Source organism: Thermobia domestica, chromosome 5, assembly GCF_964235325.1.
Source record: "Thermobia domestica chromosome 5, izTheDome1.hap1.1, whole genome shotgun sequence".
Classification (NCBI taxonomy): Eukaryota; Metazoa; Arthropoda; class Insecta; order Zygentoma; family Lepismatidae; genus Thermobia; species Thermobia domestica.
In genome coordinates, this window is record NC_137458.1 from 180,914,041 (window position 1) to 180,930,628 (window position 16,588).

Consider the following 16,588-nt stretch of genomic DNA (forward strand, 5'->3'; position numbering starts at 1 on the left):
AAGTGCGAAACAAAATGCATTACTGTATCAGCTAACAAATCTTTATATTCCATCTCTTGTTGTCATAAAATAATTCTATCTGTAAATCCATAAACGTAATAATATTATAGCGTTCATGTGTGAACCTAAGAAACATCTGACATACTCTATATCTTTTCTGTTGCTGTGAATATCTTCGACTATGTTACTTTTTCTTTCCTTCAGTGGTAATGATAATAATAATAATAATAATAATAATAATAATAATAATAATAATAATAATAATAATAATAATAATAATAATAAGGAATTACATAATTACAGCAGCAATTACATAAACATGATCTTCCTGAATAATGAATATAATGAATAATTTCTACGACGGGATTTGAATCCAGGTAGCTGCAATGGGAGTTTCCTGCTTTCACAATTTTCTTTTAAGCAAATCGCCCCAACCGGAGTATTGTTCGCCATTGGCACTTCATGTCCTTTCCACGTATTCCAAACAGTACAAGAACACGAACACAGAAATACTGATGACAATTAAAATTCCGACCGTGCTCTTCAGAGTAATTCGAATTCCTTGTGGATTGCGCCTGATGATCAGCAGACTCATGATCATGTGGCTCCAATTTGCCACAAATTCCTCATATGAACATAAGAAAATAAACTAGTAGTTATGGAACATAAAGATAGAACTGTCTATTTCTACACGTGTTGATACAATTTAAAGAATGTGAAAATAATATCTGTCGTCTTTTCTTGTTTGGAAATTAGAAGTTGTGGTAAAGATGAAATGTAAATATGTCGGCACAATCCCTGCAACCGATGACCAGCGCCGTAACTTAGATTTTCTTCTGGGTGTGCAAGCATTAATAAGCTTATTTGGGCCCCCTAGGAAAAGTTGTTCTTTTAATTCTTGGTCCCCCTCTTTCCAATTTTCTCTTAATCTTTATATGGGTCCCTGAGCATGTGGGACCTCCAGCACGGGAAGGCCTGCGGTTCTGTTAGTTACTACCTGGGCCCATTCCGTACATGACAAAATTATTAAGGATACAATATTGATAAATCTCAAAGCGATACGAATAAATGTTATTTCTAGAGCCGCTAATATTAGTTGGCATTTTTTACTGAAATGGGTACGATTCATTTTTGTTCTACTTACTTTTTGTGTGCTGTTTCGTTTATGTAATGTGGCGACCCTATTTGATGCTTCATTTCTAATTTCATGTTCCTATCGTATATGGAGTAAGAAAATTTTGTCTGAAAATGGGACACCACAAACGACGGGGAGCTTCTCTGGGGGGCAGGTACCACGTGCTCCCCACAAGTTTTGGTTCTGTTGATGGCGTAGTCTCAACTTGAAGAACGTTTCTTGATATTTTCCTCATTGCGGAACGTATATAGAACTTGTTTTTGAGTTAAACAAGGAAATTTCTAGTAAGTTATTAAGACACACAAATTGCTTATATTTTCTTGTTTATATTTTTATTTATATTTTGTTTATATTTGCTTGTTTCTGTTATATTTGAGTATCTTGTTTATATTTTACCATGAATCGACTTTAACTAGGTATTGGTTTGGGTGGAAGTTTAAATGGCGCGGTAGGTGAGTGGTTAGCGCATTAAAGTTCTATCTGCTGGACCCGGATTCGATTCGAGGCGAGGCTTAAAGTTTTTCAAGTGTTTCTGTTTCAATTTCAATTTCAATGCATACTAAGTGTGGCATGCAAAATCTTCGCTCCTCCAGAAAGAAAAAGATGTAATGAGGAGAGTTGGAGAAGGTCTCTCAATGGAGGCAATCATTTACAAAGTTATTTCCAGCAGTTGTTCTAGATTTGATATTTTCAGCTACTTTCAAGCTTTTTCTGATTCATATGTGATCAGTGTTTTTATTTCTTTGATTATACAGTATATAATTAAAACAAATACATTACATACACAACAATATTGAGATTAACATATGATGTTCATTGGACAACACGCTCTGAACCAGAGAGATTGATCTTAGAATGGAGAACTAACTGTTTCGTTAGTCACCTACTTCACAATTTTATTCGCATAAACATGTGGATCAGGGATACCAACTGCTGTCAGTGCCGAGAAAAGTCACGTGTAAGTTGGGTTGCATCTGTCTAGGCGTTTTCACAACTGCAAATTACCTGGACCCCAAGTAGGGCCTACTTGAATTAGAGCGCTTATGGGGGGAATTACTTTGGTGTACACAATCTTTCCACACGTAATAAATTCAAACTTAATTTTCCCCATCATAAAACGTATACGTAGTGCATCGTTTTCAGTGTCAGCGCCAAGAGCTTGGAATACACTTGCTGAGAAATTTGTCTATATTTCTAAATTTGTAAAATTCAAAAATTCAGTGCTACTGCAGAAGCAGGAGCTTCAAATCGGAACACATGACCAATAAATTGAATTATTTTGCCTTCTTGCTTTCAACTCGGTTATAGCAACATCCAGTGTTACCAAAGGAGATTTCCTTCTCATCCCCCTTGTAATTCTCACACTGTCAACAGATACAGACACGAAGCGTCAAGAACATTTTTATATAACGACTCTGATAACCATAATATAACTCGTGATATCAATATATTTACGAAATAGTTACATTTTATTGTTAGTTAACACTACAGTACTCGCATGAAATTGTTGAAACATCAGTGCTCGCGCGGATTACGATTGTAGTCCATTTGATAAATACATATATCTTAGTGATTATCCAGTCGGTATTTTTTACATTATTTTTGTGGGTTTTCACAAGCAATAAAGAACACATTTCAGTGCAAACATTTTGTTTTTTAATGCAAAAAAAGACTTAAAAGACAAAACTTCAGAATGCGTATGCAATTTACTATATTTTTGTAAATGTTCGTTTATTTTCTTACTATTTTATTAAACATTGAAATAAAAGAAGAAACTTTCATTTAAAGTGTTATAAACTGTCATAAAAAATAAAAATAAGTAGTTAAATTGTTTGCACGTTTAACTTTTACACTTAAAAACAAGGTCAAAAATAGGCAAACTTTTGGGTGTTTTAGTCATAAGAGTCAATGCAAAGAGTGTGCTTGTGGTCAGAGCAGATCCACTTACTGCACCTGAAACATCTTTTTCTGGTACCCTTGTTTCTTCATCTTCCACAAAAAGATCTGATAAGTTCCATAGCCACAGATTACAGGAAGTCTCTACGGTTGATCATAGCATCATTGCTATTTGCTTTGAAAACAATGAGAGCGTTTACTCCAGCAACGTTTAACACGTGGAAGAAGAGAGTGAGTGGCCAACTTTGCGAATTCCTGGATGTATCACACTGGCGACACAATTTGTCCAATATGTCAACTCCAAATTTAGTGTTGTTCTATCTTAATAACTATGCAGTGTAGGTATGATGTTATGACGCTGCGTTCGCGTATTCTTGGATGCACTAGATCAATATACCATCTGGTAATTATGTCCTTGCCAATGTAAAATTCCCCGTGAAATCTGTCTTTCTGGATAACCTCGTTCCTTTTTTCATCTTCTATTTCTTCCAAATCGTCACTACCACTTTCTTCAGAGTCACTATGATGTCTTTCTACAACATCTATTTCGTCTTCGTCTCCTATACCCAAAACACTTCCGTCGTCACTTTCAGTTTCTGTTAGCCACTGTCGTATCTGTTCTCGTTCTTGCTCTGACGTTTTAAACTAACATATATCACATATATTTGAGAGAATAATATGAAATAATACGTTCAAAACAAGAACAGTTAAAACTTCAGGCAGAAAACAAACTGTCACATCAGTACTCGCACGGATTACAATAGTAGTCCATTCGAAAATAAGAATCCGTATATCATCAGTGCGTTGACTTTGGGAGCTACCACTCGACTAATGGTGTTCTAGAAATGGGGGAGGAAGGTAGACGACCGCTCAACGTCACAAGTCTTGCCAACCCTCAGATACCAGACAACTGAAACCCACTGGACTACAATAGTAATCCGCGCGAGCAGTGTAGTGTTAACAGGGAACATTGAAAGATTTTACAACTTATTTGAATATTTCTATTGTATTAATTCATTATAAACATATGGTGAATTAACATTTTACTTGTAGCTACAAATTGCTAGTTTATTGGTTGAAGCAAAAAAAAAAAAAAGTAGACTTCTGCGGGAATCGAACCCATGACCCTTTCTTCGTGTGTCACAGACGCTACTGACTTTGCCACGCCGTCATTTGAGAATTTTGTGTATCGTGTGGTATATGTGGCGAGTCGAAAACTTTAAGAAGCTTTTACTCCGCTATATAATGAACAGGTTTTATGTTATGACGAGCTTCAAATTTCACCTTACTATTGAACGCTGTAATATTTTTGTATATACGGAATTGGAACTACAAACCTAGAATATGAGGCTGAACTTTCGGTGCTAGAAATTCGGATAGTGTAGTATCTAAGCTTTATAATATTTTATAACAACAGACACTATCACTTTTTTTTACACAAATTGTCGCAATAATGAAACAAAATTTGACGCTCAAATATGTCACAGTATATTATCAAGAAAAGAGTTGCATTTTGAATCACTGATGTAACGAAATATATAAGATAATAAGTTACGTACTTAAGTGAGTGATGTATCAAAACGCATATGAGTATCTGCCTGTCTGTCAGAGTCTCCCTTTTTCATGATGAATTTAGTATTGAAGATACTTTTCTTCACATAATCATTCCTTCTACACTTCCGAGCGGTATAAGTATCGAAATTGTAGTTCCAATCTATCCTCTGCATATATTTCTAAGGTCATTTGGCTATATTTCGAAGGCTATGTCCGTTTGGCCACAAGTATCACAGCTAAAATTGTAAGTAGATTTCTTTGGAATTACTAAGATTTGCAAAAATTGATTCCATCTCCTCCATTATCTCTCTATTCAAACAAGAAATTGGAGAAATCAACTGTTCCGAATACGACGTCGATGAATAGGACAAAATAGTAATACATAGCGACAAGTAAATTTGTGGAGTCGATTCAGCATCTCAGGAAAACTTACCTCATCAATTCGTAATGTTATTCAAATTAGAAGTGGTAGAAATGGTCTTTCCTAGCACAGTACAAAACAAAAACGAATACAAGTATTAAATATATCCTACTGCCCAAATTATATGAGGAAGATATAATAAATGTACCATCTATTGTGTTACTTATCAATTCTATAAATGTAAATTCCTTTTAAATGTTAATTATTCAAGTGTGTATCGCACGGTTACGGTTCACGTGTGTACGGTTATTTTCAAATGTACAAAGTTCATGAAAATATATATTAAAAAAATCTTTCGGAAGGATTTACATCCCATCCCTTTTGAACTTTAAGAGCTGAAAGATGCTTTGGGAGGGAATTATCCGGAATTTCCCATTTTATTTTAGTTTCCTGTTAATTGCAGCCCCAAGTGATTAACATTGTTAGAAAGACTGTACCAATGGAAGCATAACAAGGTCTAAACCGTTATTCTACGTTAATTATTGTAGAAGTTACAGATAATTTTCCAGAAGTCAATAATTTTTTGGTAAAATACAAATGATGGGAAATTGTGAGTTTTGTGGAAAATGTACAAGGGTGCCAGGACAGTACTTTTCCTAATATTGTTTGCTAGTGTCGAAAGTTCATGAAAATATAAAAATATTTTCTTTCCGGATGGAGATTCGAGGTACGGCTATTGGATATTAAGAGCTGAAAGATGCTTTGGGAGGAAATTTTCCAGAATTTCCCATTTTATTTCCCTTTCCTGTTCGTCGCAGCCCAAGTGATTAACATAGTTGGAAAGACTGTTTCATTAGAAGCAGAACAAGGTTTGAATTTTTATTCTACGTTAACTACTGTAGAAGTTACAGATAATTTCCCCGAAGTCAGCGATTTTTGATAACAGGGGGGACGGGAAATCGTTAGTGAGTTTTGTGGGAAATGCTCAAGGGTACCAGCGTTGCACCCTTCAGTTTTGGATTCAGCACATCAAAATCTATAAGAAAACATCCAAAAACCTTGGTCACCCCAAAATTCAAGGTACTCTGCAAATCTTATGGACTGGCTGCCAGACTATATTTATATAACGCTTACTAGCTGAACCTGCGCTCTCTACACAACGCATCATTCGCATATGAGCGTAAATCTCCTTCTCATTCCTCACAATATCTGTATATGTCCCTTTACAGACAGAAGTGAAAGACGTATCACAAAGGGGAGACTTTTTTTTTCGATTATTTTTTCTCAATATCTCGCACCGTTTGCAAGATTTGAGCCTGCTTGGGGTTGGAGTTTCTAATTCATGTATGACCAGTGTTTTCTTTCTTCTTGCATGCAGTATGTAATAAGCAAATACATTACATACACAATTAATTATCATGTCAGTTATATATGGTGTTCATTTGGCAAAACATTTCCCCCCAAATAATGGTTCATCTTAGACTGGAGAAATAGTTATCCTTCCTTTTCCATTATTATTTGGCCATGAAACAAACGCCTGAGACATATACAACTCCTATATACAACTGTGTGGTGTTGGAATGTATAACGCTTAGGATGTGATGCTTTAGTTTTTTTTAATTTCAACACTTCCAATGTACCCGTAAAAATGTAATAAAGAAATAGTTTCCATGCTTTTTAAATATGGCAGCACAATTCCTTCGCATTTATTTCGGAGAAGGCTTATTAAAGGCAAAGGCCTTTGAACAATAATTTAAAAGGATAAACTTTGTGAAAAATATTTCTTTAAGTAATTTATTTAAAGTACAGTCTTTTAAAGTACACTCTTTGTCTTTGTTATATACGTGAAATCACAAATAACCGTAAATCAAAGGTTTGAAAGCTAAGGTTATAGGTTAGAGCTTGGTCGCTCTTAATTGGTACTGTAGCATTTTAATAGATAGATATTCTATTAATATAGTATGTAATCATTGTTCGAGGAAGACGTTTATGCTTACTGTTACATTGCTCTACTTTCGCAAGAAAATGTTTACTTTATCTGAGTTACGGGAAAGTAAAAGGAAAGAATTTTTTTTAAAAAAATCGCCGAAAAAAAGGAAGAAAGAAAATTAGTCACTGACCATCCCTTTCTTGAGAATTTGGAAAGACGTAAGGCAACATCGTAAGCTCCCTTCGCTCGCGGTCACTGGGTGACGTGACTTAGTTGCGTCACTGCTTGTGTAAAGACAGGCAACCGACAGGAGGTGCCAGGGTTTCTTGTTCTTTTCTGTTTTCCCCTCCTTTTATTGCCCAAGTTATTAGTAGTGTTGCCAGGACGCATAGAAATACATGGAACACGCAGACACACACATATAGCCGTTCATGGTATGAGCCACAAAGAATCCCATAAATATATACGTTTGGTTTTGTCAACAACATACTTCCGTCCTTTACCTCTTTCCTTAATGATTTAATACAACAACAACAACTACTACTACTACTAATAATAATAATAATAATAATAATAATGATAATAATAATAATAATACTATTAATATTAATAATAATAATAATAATAATAATACAATTCTGGTAAACACAATAAAGACGAGCACGCCAATATATTTTTTTTCATATTAGTATGGAAACCAAAATGGTAGATGTGTACCACGTTTGGTTTTAGTAAAAGATTAGACTAGAGATGGAATGTTATTCTTGGGACACAATTGATTACAGAAAACCGCTTCTCCCTACCTATTACCGATTTTACCTTATACTAATCAACGTTTAAACCGCAAGTAGTTGATTTATGTCATTTCTGGTTTGACTAGAGGGTTAAGAGAGAAGATAGTACACATTTTTGGAATGCTAAATTGACTACAAAAACACTTTTTGCTATCTATTACCGTTTTTATTCTATGGCGATCAACACTGCAACCGGAAATGGTTGATTTCTGTCTCTATCGATTTGAATAAAGTGTTAAAAGAGAAGATGCAAACTATTCTTAGAACGCTAAATCGATTCCAAGGAAATCGAACTTGCTCTCTTATCGATTTTTTCTACATAGATTAATGTTGAAACCGAAAGTCGTACTGGATTCCTACCACTTCCGGTTTTAATACAGTATTAAGGATAGACATGGAAGTTATTCTTGGAACGCTTAATAGATTTCAGAAACCCCTTCTCGCTCTCTATTGTGGTTTTCGCTCTATAGTGGTAACGTTAAAACCGGAAATGGTAGATTTTACCACGTCCGGTTGATTAATCGTCTCCATTAACGAACTCGGACGAGATACCATAATCACTCCCCATGTCTATTGCAAAAGCAATATAAAATTTTGGCATTTGTCCAAGACTTAACGTGGTAGTAACGGACCGACGTACTAAAAATACAATATTGTAAGTCCCGTTAAGTGATAATAATAATAATAATAATAATAATAATAATAATAATAATAATAATAATAATAATAATAATAATAATAATAATAATAATTCTTATTATAAACGTAGATCCGAAAATGATTCATTTGGCATAAGGGATGGCTGCAAATCTGGTGATTAATATAAATGACTAATACCCAAATAACAAAACATATTAGACGACTAGGCAGGGTTGGATTTACCGCTAGGCCCGGGTCTACGGGGAGCACTTTGAATGAAAATTTAATTAGCAAGACGAAGAAAAGTGCAAAAGTATAATAATAATAATAATAATAATAATAATAATAATAATAATAATAATAATAATAATAATAATAATAATAATAATAATAATAATAGAAGCCAAATTAAAGAGTCTCCAAATAATAATTGATTTAGCAAGTCTATTGGCTTCAATCATTGATCGTCGAAACTAAATAGAATTTTAACATTGTACTTGCAGTAGACAGTAGCGAAGAGGCGGGTAATTACGGTGCACTGCACTTCCCTTGCAACCCTCTGTGCATGTGCTCCTCAACACCTTGTCACAATATAAATCTAGATAAATTTCAACAATCCGATTATTTTATTCTTTTTATTGAAATTCTTAGTGTTGGAATATTCAAACTATTACGGACTAAAATTCAAAACGCCTTTCTTTCATTATTGCACCAACGCATATTGTAAAACTCATCATTCTCTGTAACTATATCAAACAACAACAAAATATAGTAAATTTGCAGTAATTAAAGTCTTTCTTCACAGCATATGTAAAATGAAAATTCATTAAAATTTATACTAAAAGGAAATAGAGGTATGCATAAAATAAGATTTCATTATTATTTTCTATTGTGCTAAAAGTTTCCCTCATTGGGGAGGGGTAGAAAACCCTTGACTAGGGCAAGTACGGAAAGATCAAGCGTGCATGTTTCGTCCGATCAGCACTTTTTTTTAATGACATATACATACATTGGCATCAAGATACACTGGCAACCTTGTGCGGTGACGGTCACTGCACTGTCCCCGTACGAAGGCTACAATTTAAATCAATGCTTTTCCTCGAGTGACGGACACTGAGAGTTTCTCGAGATAGTTGCGCGAGAGGGATCGCTGACGGCAACCGTGTTAGTGACGGCAACTGCAGTTACCTCGTGCGAACGCAACAATTTAAAGCAATGCTTCACAACCAGCTGTGTCACCGAGTTGCTTCACTCAGTGAATGCATATGAATAAGGGCGTACAAGCATTGATGGATTGGTTTTTTCCAGCAAGAGAGTTGTCCGCTGGCGTTATTTAAGTGATGTTTTTCGGCTTTTGGGGAAAGGGGGCCATGCCTTTGAGTTTCTGAAACTGTATAAGAGGATAGTGAACAGACTATACCCAATTTTCGTCCGTATTTATAGCAGTCCACGAAGACTATCCAAGGTACATTCCGCAGAGTGTGGGGATCCAAAGGTTCCTCTTGAAAGAAAATTTTAAAAAATCGCTTCTGTGACCCCAGCGAGAAGTGTTTCCACCCCAAAGAAAAGTTATTAAACATACATAATATGCAAGTAATTTACAAATTAAATACACAAGTTAACTATATATATATATATATATATATATATATATATATACATATATATATATATATATATATATATATATATATATATATATATATATATATATATATATATATATATATATATATAATTTATAAATATAACTAACACCCGGCCTGGTATTTATACTAGTTCTATTTGTATACTAATTCTTACATTTAAAATTATACATTTATATAAAATACATAGAAACCAGTATTAGAAACCAGTAAGGTGCGCCTTGCAACCTTTCACACTGTAGATAACATTTCGGTCAGCTTAATGAGATCTATCGAATAGTATATCTGACCATTAGTCATTTGTTTCTTTCGTTAAACACTACTAATATTTTTGTAAAATAGAAAACTAGAAAAGAAATTAAGCTTGATCGAATTTGCCTTATTTTAACTAAAATAGAAAATCCAACCTCATTATTTCTTTATAACTACCTCTTCTATTCAATAAATAAATAAAAGTATAATAATTCATAGTAGTGCCTCTGTTTGTAATCTCCAAACTAGATATGAAGTTGCTACACTCCATAGGGTTGTGAATTATACTGTAGTATAGAAAAAATTGGTCAGACTCACCGATCAATCTACATTTGTGTTTACGACGCTGGTTATTTCGTTGCTCTTACTATTATTTTCTCCTCTTGCACTTTCAGGCTGTTCAAAATGCAAGAAGTTGGTATTATAAGTTATCTAAAGAAGAAGTCATATGGAGAGGTTCACACAGACAAGCAAGAACTGCAAGTGATTACATTGAACCATGTGTATCCAGTCATGGTGCTGTACACAATTTCTTTGTTTCTAACTGTGCTTCTCTTGAACGCTGAAATGATTTGTTTCGCAGTGAAAAAGAGAGTGTTCAAGCAGCGAAAAAAAAGTTACAATTACAGAAATAAACTATTTTGCTGCTGTAGGAGGAGAGAAGTAATACAGTTAAGAGAAGTTTGGGAGTACAGAAGAAGAATTGGGGCTGGATATTTAAATAAAGAATTGTACTACCAAGAGCCAGCAACTCAATGGACACAAAGTGAAACCACTGGCGGCTCTGCGATTTTCGAAACATGAGGTACTCTTCATGCAGCGCCTGCCATGCCCCTTTCTGCTTATAGTTTTTTTATCTATGTTTTACCGCTTGGTAATTATGCAAATCACTACAATTGTGCATAAAATCTATAATCATGTAAAGTTGAAGGGATGGAACAATCCTTTTTAAAACAGAGCTTGTCAACATTCTTGTTTGGATTCTTCACACGACAACAGTTAAAATTACAGCACATGGTTGAGTAGCTTATACACAAATGCAAATTCTACTTGTAGCTAGGTCAATATACCAATTATATAATAAGTTGTAGTCTATTCATTGACATACATCCGACCTTGAAATGATTGTCATCCTTTGGTTAGTGCCACTAGTTAAAAGGCTTTAAAATAATATAATTTAAAATTATTAAAAATCATCGACTACCTAGAGGAACACTAATTTTCTAGTCACATGACTCATAAGGATATCTCAAATTAACTTAACCAACTTTACCTAGTATTATAATTTAACTTAAATTATATTTTGAAGAAGTGTTCATTACTGAGTTAATGAAGTAGGCTAAGACTTTGGGGCAAAAAACCGTCCAGTCCAAAATGAAAGTGTAAAGGGAAAAAATGAAATGAAATCTTTGAGATTTAAGTCCCACGATTATGGCGTTTAGGCTAAAGGAGACGGTGATGATGAGAGATGAATGAAATGGTGGAATGAAGAAAATGGGAGGAAACGGGAGAACACTGAGGAAACCCACGCACACGGTGTTTGTCCACCACAAAGTTGGCTTCACAAGTGTTTCTCTTTATGCGATTTTCTCCAAACTTAGCACATATATACAAGACCGAAAATAAATCGACACGTATTTTTTGTTTCTGAAAATAGGTTAAGGGGACAAAGAGCCCCTTTTCAAAAAAAAAAAAAAGAGTACCGTTGATTAAAAGGACCACTTTGAAGAAACGAAACTCTGCCGATGCAAAGATGACTTCAAAGTACGAAATACGGATTTTGTTATTTTGGCGAGAAAACGGTTGCAGGGACAATGGCCCCCTTCGAAATAACAAGGGACTCCGCACAAGGAAATTCGATTTCTGTGGAATTGCCTGAAACCTTGATATATAGTAGATACTGTGTTCTTAAGAAAAAGTCTCAATGGGCACAACCACAAATCACTGACCGTTTGGCTACTTTTTTGAAAACGGCCGAATATAACGACATTCTTTATTTCGGTAAATTACAAACCCCGTGGTATGTTGTAGATATTGTGATCCTGAGAAAAGTTTTATTGGGAATAACCACCAATCACTGATCGTTTGGCCACTACCGGGCCACTGTTTAGAAAGCAGCCGAAGATAGTGATATTCTGGATTTCAATTAAGATCACTGAAGCTGTGATATGTTGTAGATATTGTGATCCTGAGAAAAAGTCTCAATAAGCACAACCACAAATCACTGACCGTTTGGCCACTACAGGGCCACATTTTTGAAAACAGCAGGAGGTAGAGTTATTCCCGATTTCGGTGGAATTGCTTGAAACCATGATATGTTGTAGATATTGTGATCCTAAGAAAAGATCTCAATAGGCACAACCACAAGTCACTGACCGTTTTCCCACTACAGGGTTGCCTTTATGGAAAGAGAAGGTAATGGTACCCTGGATTTCAGTGGATCTGCTTGAAACCGTGATATGTTGTAGATATTCTGATCCTGAGTAGAAATCTTAGCGGGAAAAACTATCACTCACTAACCGTTTGGCCACTACTAGGCCACTTTTTTTAAAGCGGCCGAGCCGAAGATAGTGATATAATGGGTTTTGGTAAAAATGACCGAAACCGTGATATTGTAGATATTCTTATCCTGAGAAGAAAACTCAATGGACACGACCACAAATCACTAATCGTTTTCTGACTACAGGACAACTTTATTGAAAACAGCCGTTTATAACGATATTCTGGATTTCTTTAAGATTGAATAAAACTAAGATATGGTGAAGATCTTCTCATGATGAGAAAAAATCTTAATGGACACAACCATTGAATATGGTCGTTTGGTCACTACGGGTCCAAACTTTTTAAAACAGCCGGGTACAGCAATATTTTTGATTTCGGTGTAAATGACTGGAACTGTGATATGTTGTAGATGTTGTGATTCTGAGAAAAATTGCCTACGGCTTTTCAGGGTTTTTCTTTGTCCCGCAAGATGAACATCTGAATGTTGTCTATGCTTAAGTGATGTTGGCCTCTACTCTCCCTATACCTTTTTCCGAGTAGTGGAATCCTACTCTTCGGAGTTTCAAACAGTTCTACCAAAATTCCAGAGTATCCTTACCTTCTACTCTTTTAAAAAATGTGGCCCCGTGGTTGCAAAATGGTCACTGATTGGTGGTTGTGAGTAGGATTGGAGCGTCTTGTATACAACAATGGGGCTGTTGTCTGTTAATTACTTTATTACTTGGTGTAATTTGTTGTCAGTGGGCTAGATGTGATTGAACAGGCCATTAGAATGCCTTAGGAGGAGGAACAATTTATTACTCTGGCGATAGAAGGGTTCCTGGAAGTGTGAATGATCTTTTTTGCTGTATGAAACATGATCTTACAAGATTCTTTAATCGAAATTTTAAAAATTATGATCAGACTCAAATTAAAATGTGTTTCAGACTACTAGACGTCTGTTATAAGGCTTGAAACCCGATCCCCATCTCCCTCAAACTTTTTCACCTTAATTTAATCGATGATTCTACAAAAATAGCTCGTAAATATTCGAACACAATGTGTGAACGTACTAAATTAGGATTACTTTTATAATAATGAATATGATTACCCATTTTCTGTAACATTACCCTTCAAGCTCCCGCATTATCCATGAATTTCCTATGTTTATCAATGTTTCTTAATGGATTGCTTTTTGGTTAGTTTTACTACGTAAAGTCCTAAGAGGAGCCACGCTATGAACTTAGAAAAATTCAATGGGAACTTATAAGAAGAGCTATGCAATGATTCTACAAATAATTAGGCTGTCAAAATTTTGCGAACTTTGAAAACTTTTTATGAAAGATGAAAACTAAGTGTCTTTTACCGTCTCCTTTCCTATGGAAAGTCTAGTAGAAATATGTAAAAATGTTTTGAAAATTCTAAAATGTCTGAACAGAAATAAGACATGCAGGAAAGGAAAGGAAGGGAATGAATATTTATTTATTTATTTTTCGTTTTAAACTCTCATAATTACTTGCTGTGTACTTTATTGCGTTTGATTCATTTAGAATCAGTTTCTCAAAGTTACAAGATGTGAAACACTTCCTTCTGCAGAAACAGATGTAGCCACGCGTTCTCAAGCCCGACTTTCTGTCAACTGAGACAATTGTTTATCTAATCCTCTAGTGCAGAAATCAACTATGCTATCTGATTGGTAGCGCATGTACAGTTTAGTCACGTCCCACCATCACCTGATACTAAGATGTTCTGCTTGAACCATGAAGACGGTCACATAGCCACTTGTCAATCATCTTTCTCCAACCCACGTCGATTGACAATGGTTTAACTCTTTTGGACAGGTAAACCCCTCATTCTCTCCTCTTCTCCCGCTGGATGAGCTTACATTTCTTGTTGCGAAAGGATGAATGCATTCTTCTCTCCATCCCTTTCTTTCTTTTCCCACTGATAGAGGATATTTCTGTCTGTCGACAAATCTTTCTGCGAGCTGAATTTCCCCGTCCCTCTCTCTCCTCCCGCTGGCTGACGAACTGCATTCGTAGGTAAACGCCTCGGATGGGTGCTTTATTTTACTCTTCACCCCATCCGCGCTAATCGACTAGCTTTGTCTCCGCATATAACTAAAAGTGTGATGAAGGTGGAATTTATTGGAGCCTTTTGTTTCTTTTCAGTGAGAATATCCCGGGTAAATGCTTGGCCTCTTACCACCTGCCTTTCAGAAGACCAAGGGTGATCATAAACAGTATCTTAGACCACTTCATCTTTTGCTGAATGGAACTATACGACTCATGGGTTATTGGTTTTTGTATATTTAGATGTATGATTTTTTCGGCAAGAATACAAATTGCTTCGGTTTCCATCAATAAATTAAAACTGACAACAGTTTTCATATTCCTGTACTGAAAGTATGGGTCAATAAATTTATGATACTTTGAAAATTGCTGGTTGCATCCCGCCTCAAGAATATTCACTATTTTTTGTACATTTGAGATTGAATGTTTCATGGTCTTCCTTCAGCTCATTAAGAGCACCAACGTGTCTCCTGTGAACAGACTTCGTTGCAACGATTCCAGATATACTGAAGGTTGCCAAATAAATTTGTCGCTACGAGCGTTTTTAAGCACACCGTAAAATTGTCGAATGAAATGGTTATTATTTTAAGAAATTTATATTCATTAACCATCTAGTTCCGTAGGAAAGAAAGAAAATTGCTTATCTTTGAATGTATTCTCTGAATTGATCACACTCGAGGTGACCTCTCTACTCCTGAGCCACAGCGCCCCCACGATTTAGAGTATTATTGGCCCACCGCGCTCCTCACGAACGAGAGAAATTTGCTTTTTCAAAAGATTAGTTGAAGGTGGTACCAGGCCCTCGTTACCTCCTGAATTTTGTGCATATTCAGATACTATAACATTTTGCGTGAGTAAATAATGTAAACTGAATTGAAAATTATTTACGTTCATTTAAACTTATGATTGAAAAGTACGTGTCTTTGTTTCATCTCCTCTCATAGGTTGTCCATAACTTTATATTGTTTGAACACTATGTGTTTGTCTCGTCTCGTGTCAACTTAACCAAGAAATAAGTATGGAACGAGATACATTATATGATTACCAACTTTTATTATTATTATTATTATTATTATTATTATTATTATTATTATTATTATTATTATTATTATTACGTTTATATACGATGAGTGTATTTCTAGACATTTGAAACATTAAGGGATGAGTGATCTGTGGTATTATAACTAGGAATATTTGGAAATCTAAACTGCATATGAGACTTTTTTGAAGAAGGTAGCGTCTTATTTACACGGAAATATCCAATTAGTTACGCAAAAAAGAAAAAGGTCTGGCTTTTTAGAAATGCTTGGTGATGTACCTTAGAGCCGCCAATGACGATTAAAATGATTAGGTGGAATTCATACTGAATAGATTAGTGCTGAAACTAACTGGGGAATTTCTTGTGATCTTTATAACTCAATGAACATTTACGTATTCCTGAAAGAGAGATTAAACAGAATTGCGTACGGCCTAACATTTTTGATTGTTTGTAGATACTATGTGAATACATTGCCTAAAGTGTTTGTTGAGAATTTGTTATCATATTGGGAAGTGTTTCCGTAAAAGAAAATTGACTACACATAAAGAACAGTTTTAAAACAGATATATACCCGATATAATACCTAATGCCAACTGTAGTAAGTATTGTTTTATTTACTGTAGTGCAAACTAAATAAGTTCAACAGAAAGATTGACTTTTGTTTTGCTTTGCATACCAAAAATGAATGGAAAGAAAAATTATAATAGAGATTTATTCCGTAGTATTTAAAAAATCGATTAGTATTAAATGTTTAAGTGTTTTAAATGTGTTCAAAAAATTGTTCCTATA

The 16,588-nt window shown here is 34.9% G+C and overlaps 1 protein-coding gene across 6 annotated transcripts in view; it reads left to right on the forward strand.

Annotated features, from left to right (window-relative positions):
• LOC145686307 (uncharacterized) overlaps positions 1–16,588 on the forward strand; it is a 1,046,376-nt gene that overhangs the window by 817,537 nt on the left and 212,251 nt on the right. For 4 of the 6 annotated variants that reach the window (XM_081759455.1, XM_081759454.1, XM_081759456.1 and 1 more), the window contains one exon: positions 10,603–11,285. The exons of 1 other annotated variant lie outside the window; for it this stretch is intronic. In XM_081759455.1, coding sequence (XP_081615581.1) covers positions 10,603–11,011 — 409 coding nt within the window. In that variant the 3' untranslated portion in view covers positions 11,012–11,285. Of the gene's footprint in view, positions 1–10,602; positions 11,286–14,859; positions 15,058–16,588 lie in introns of those variants that run through there. One more of the 6 variants, XM_081759457.1, reaches the window with a different exon arrangement.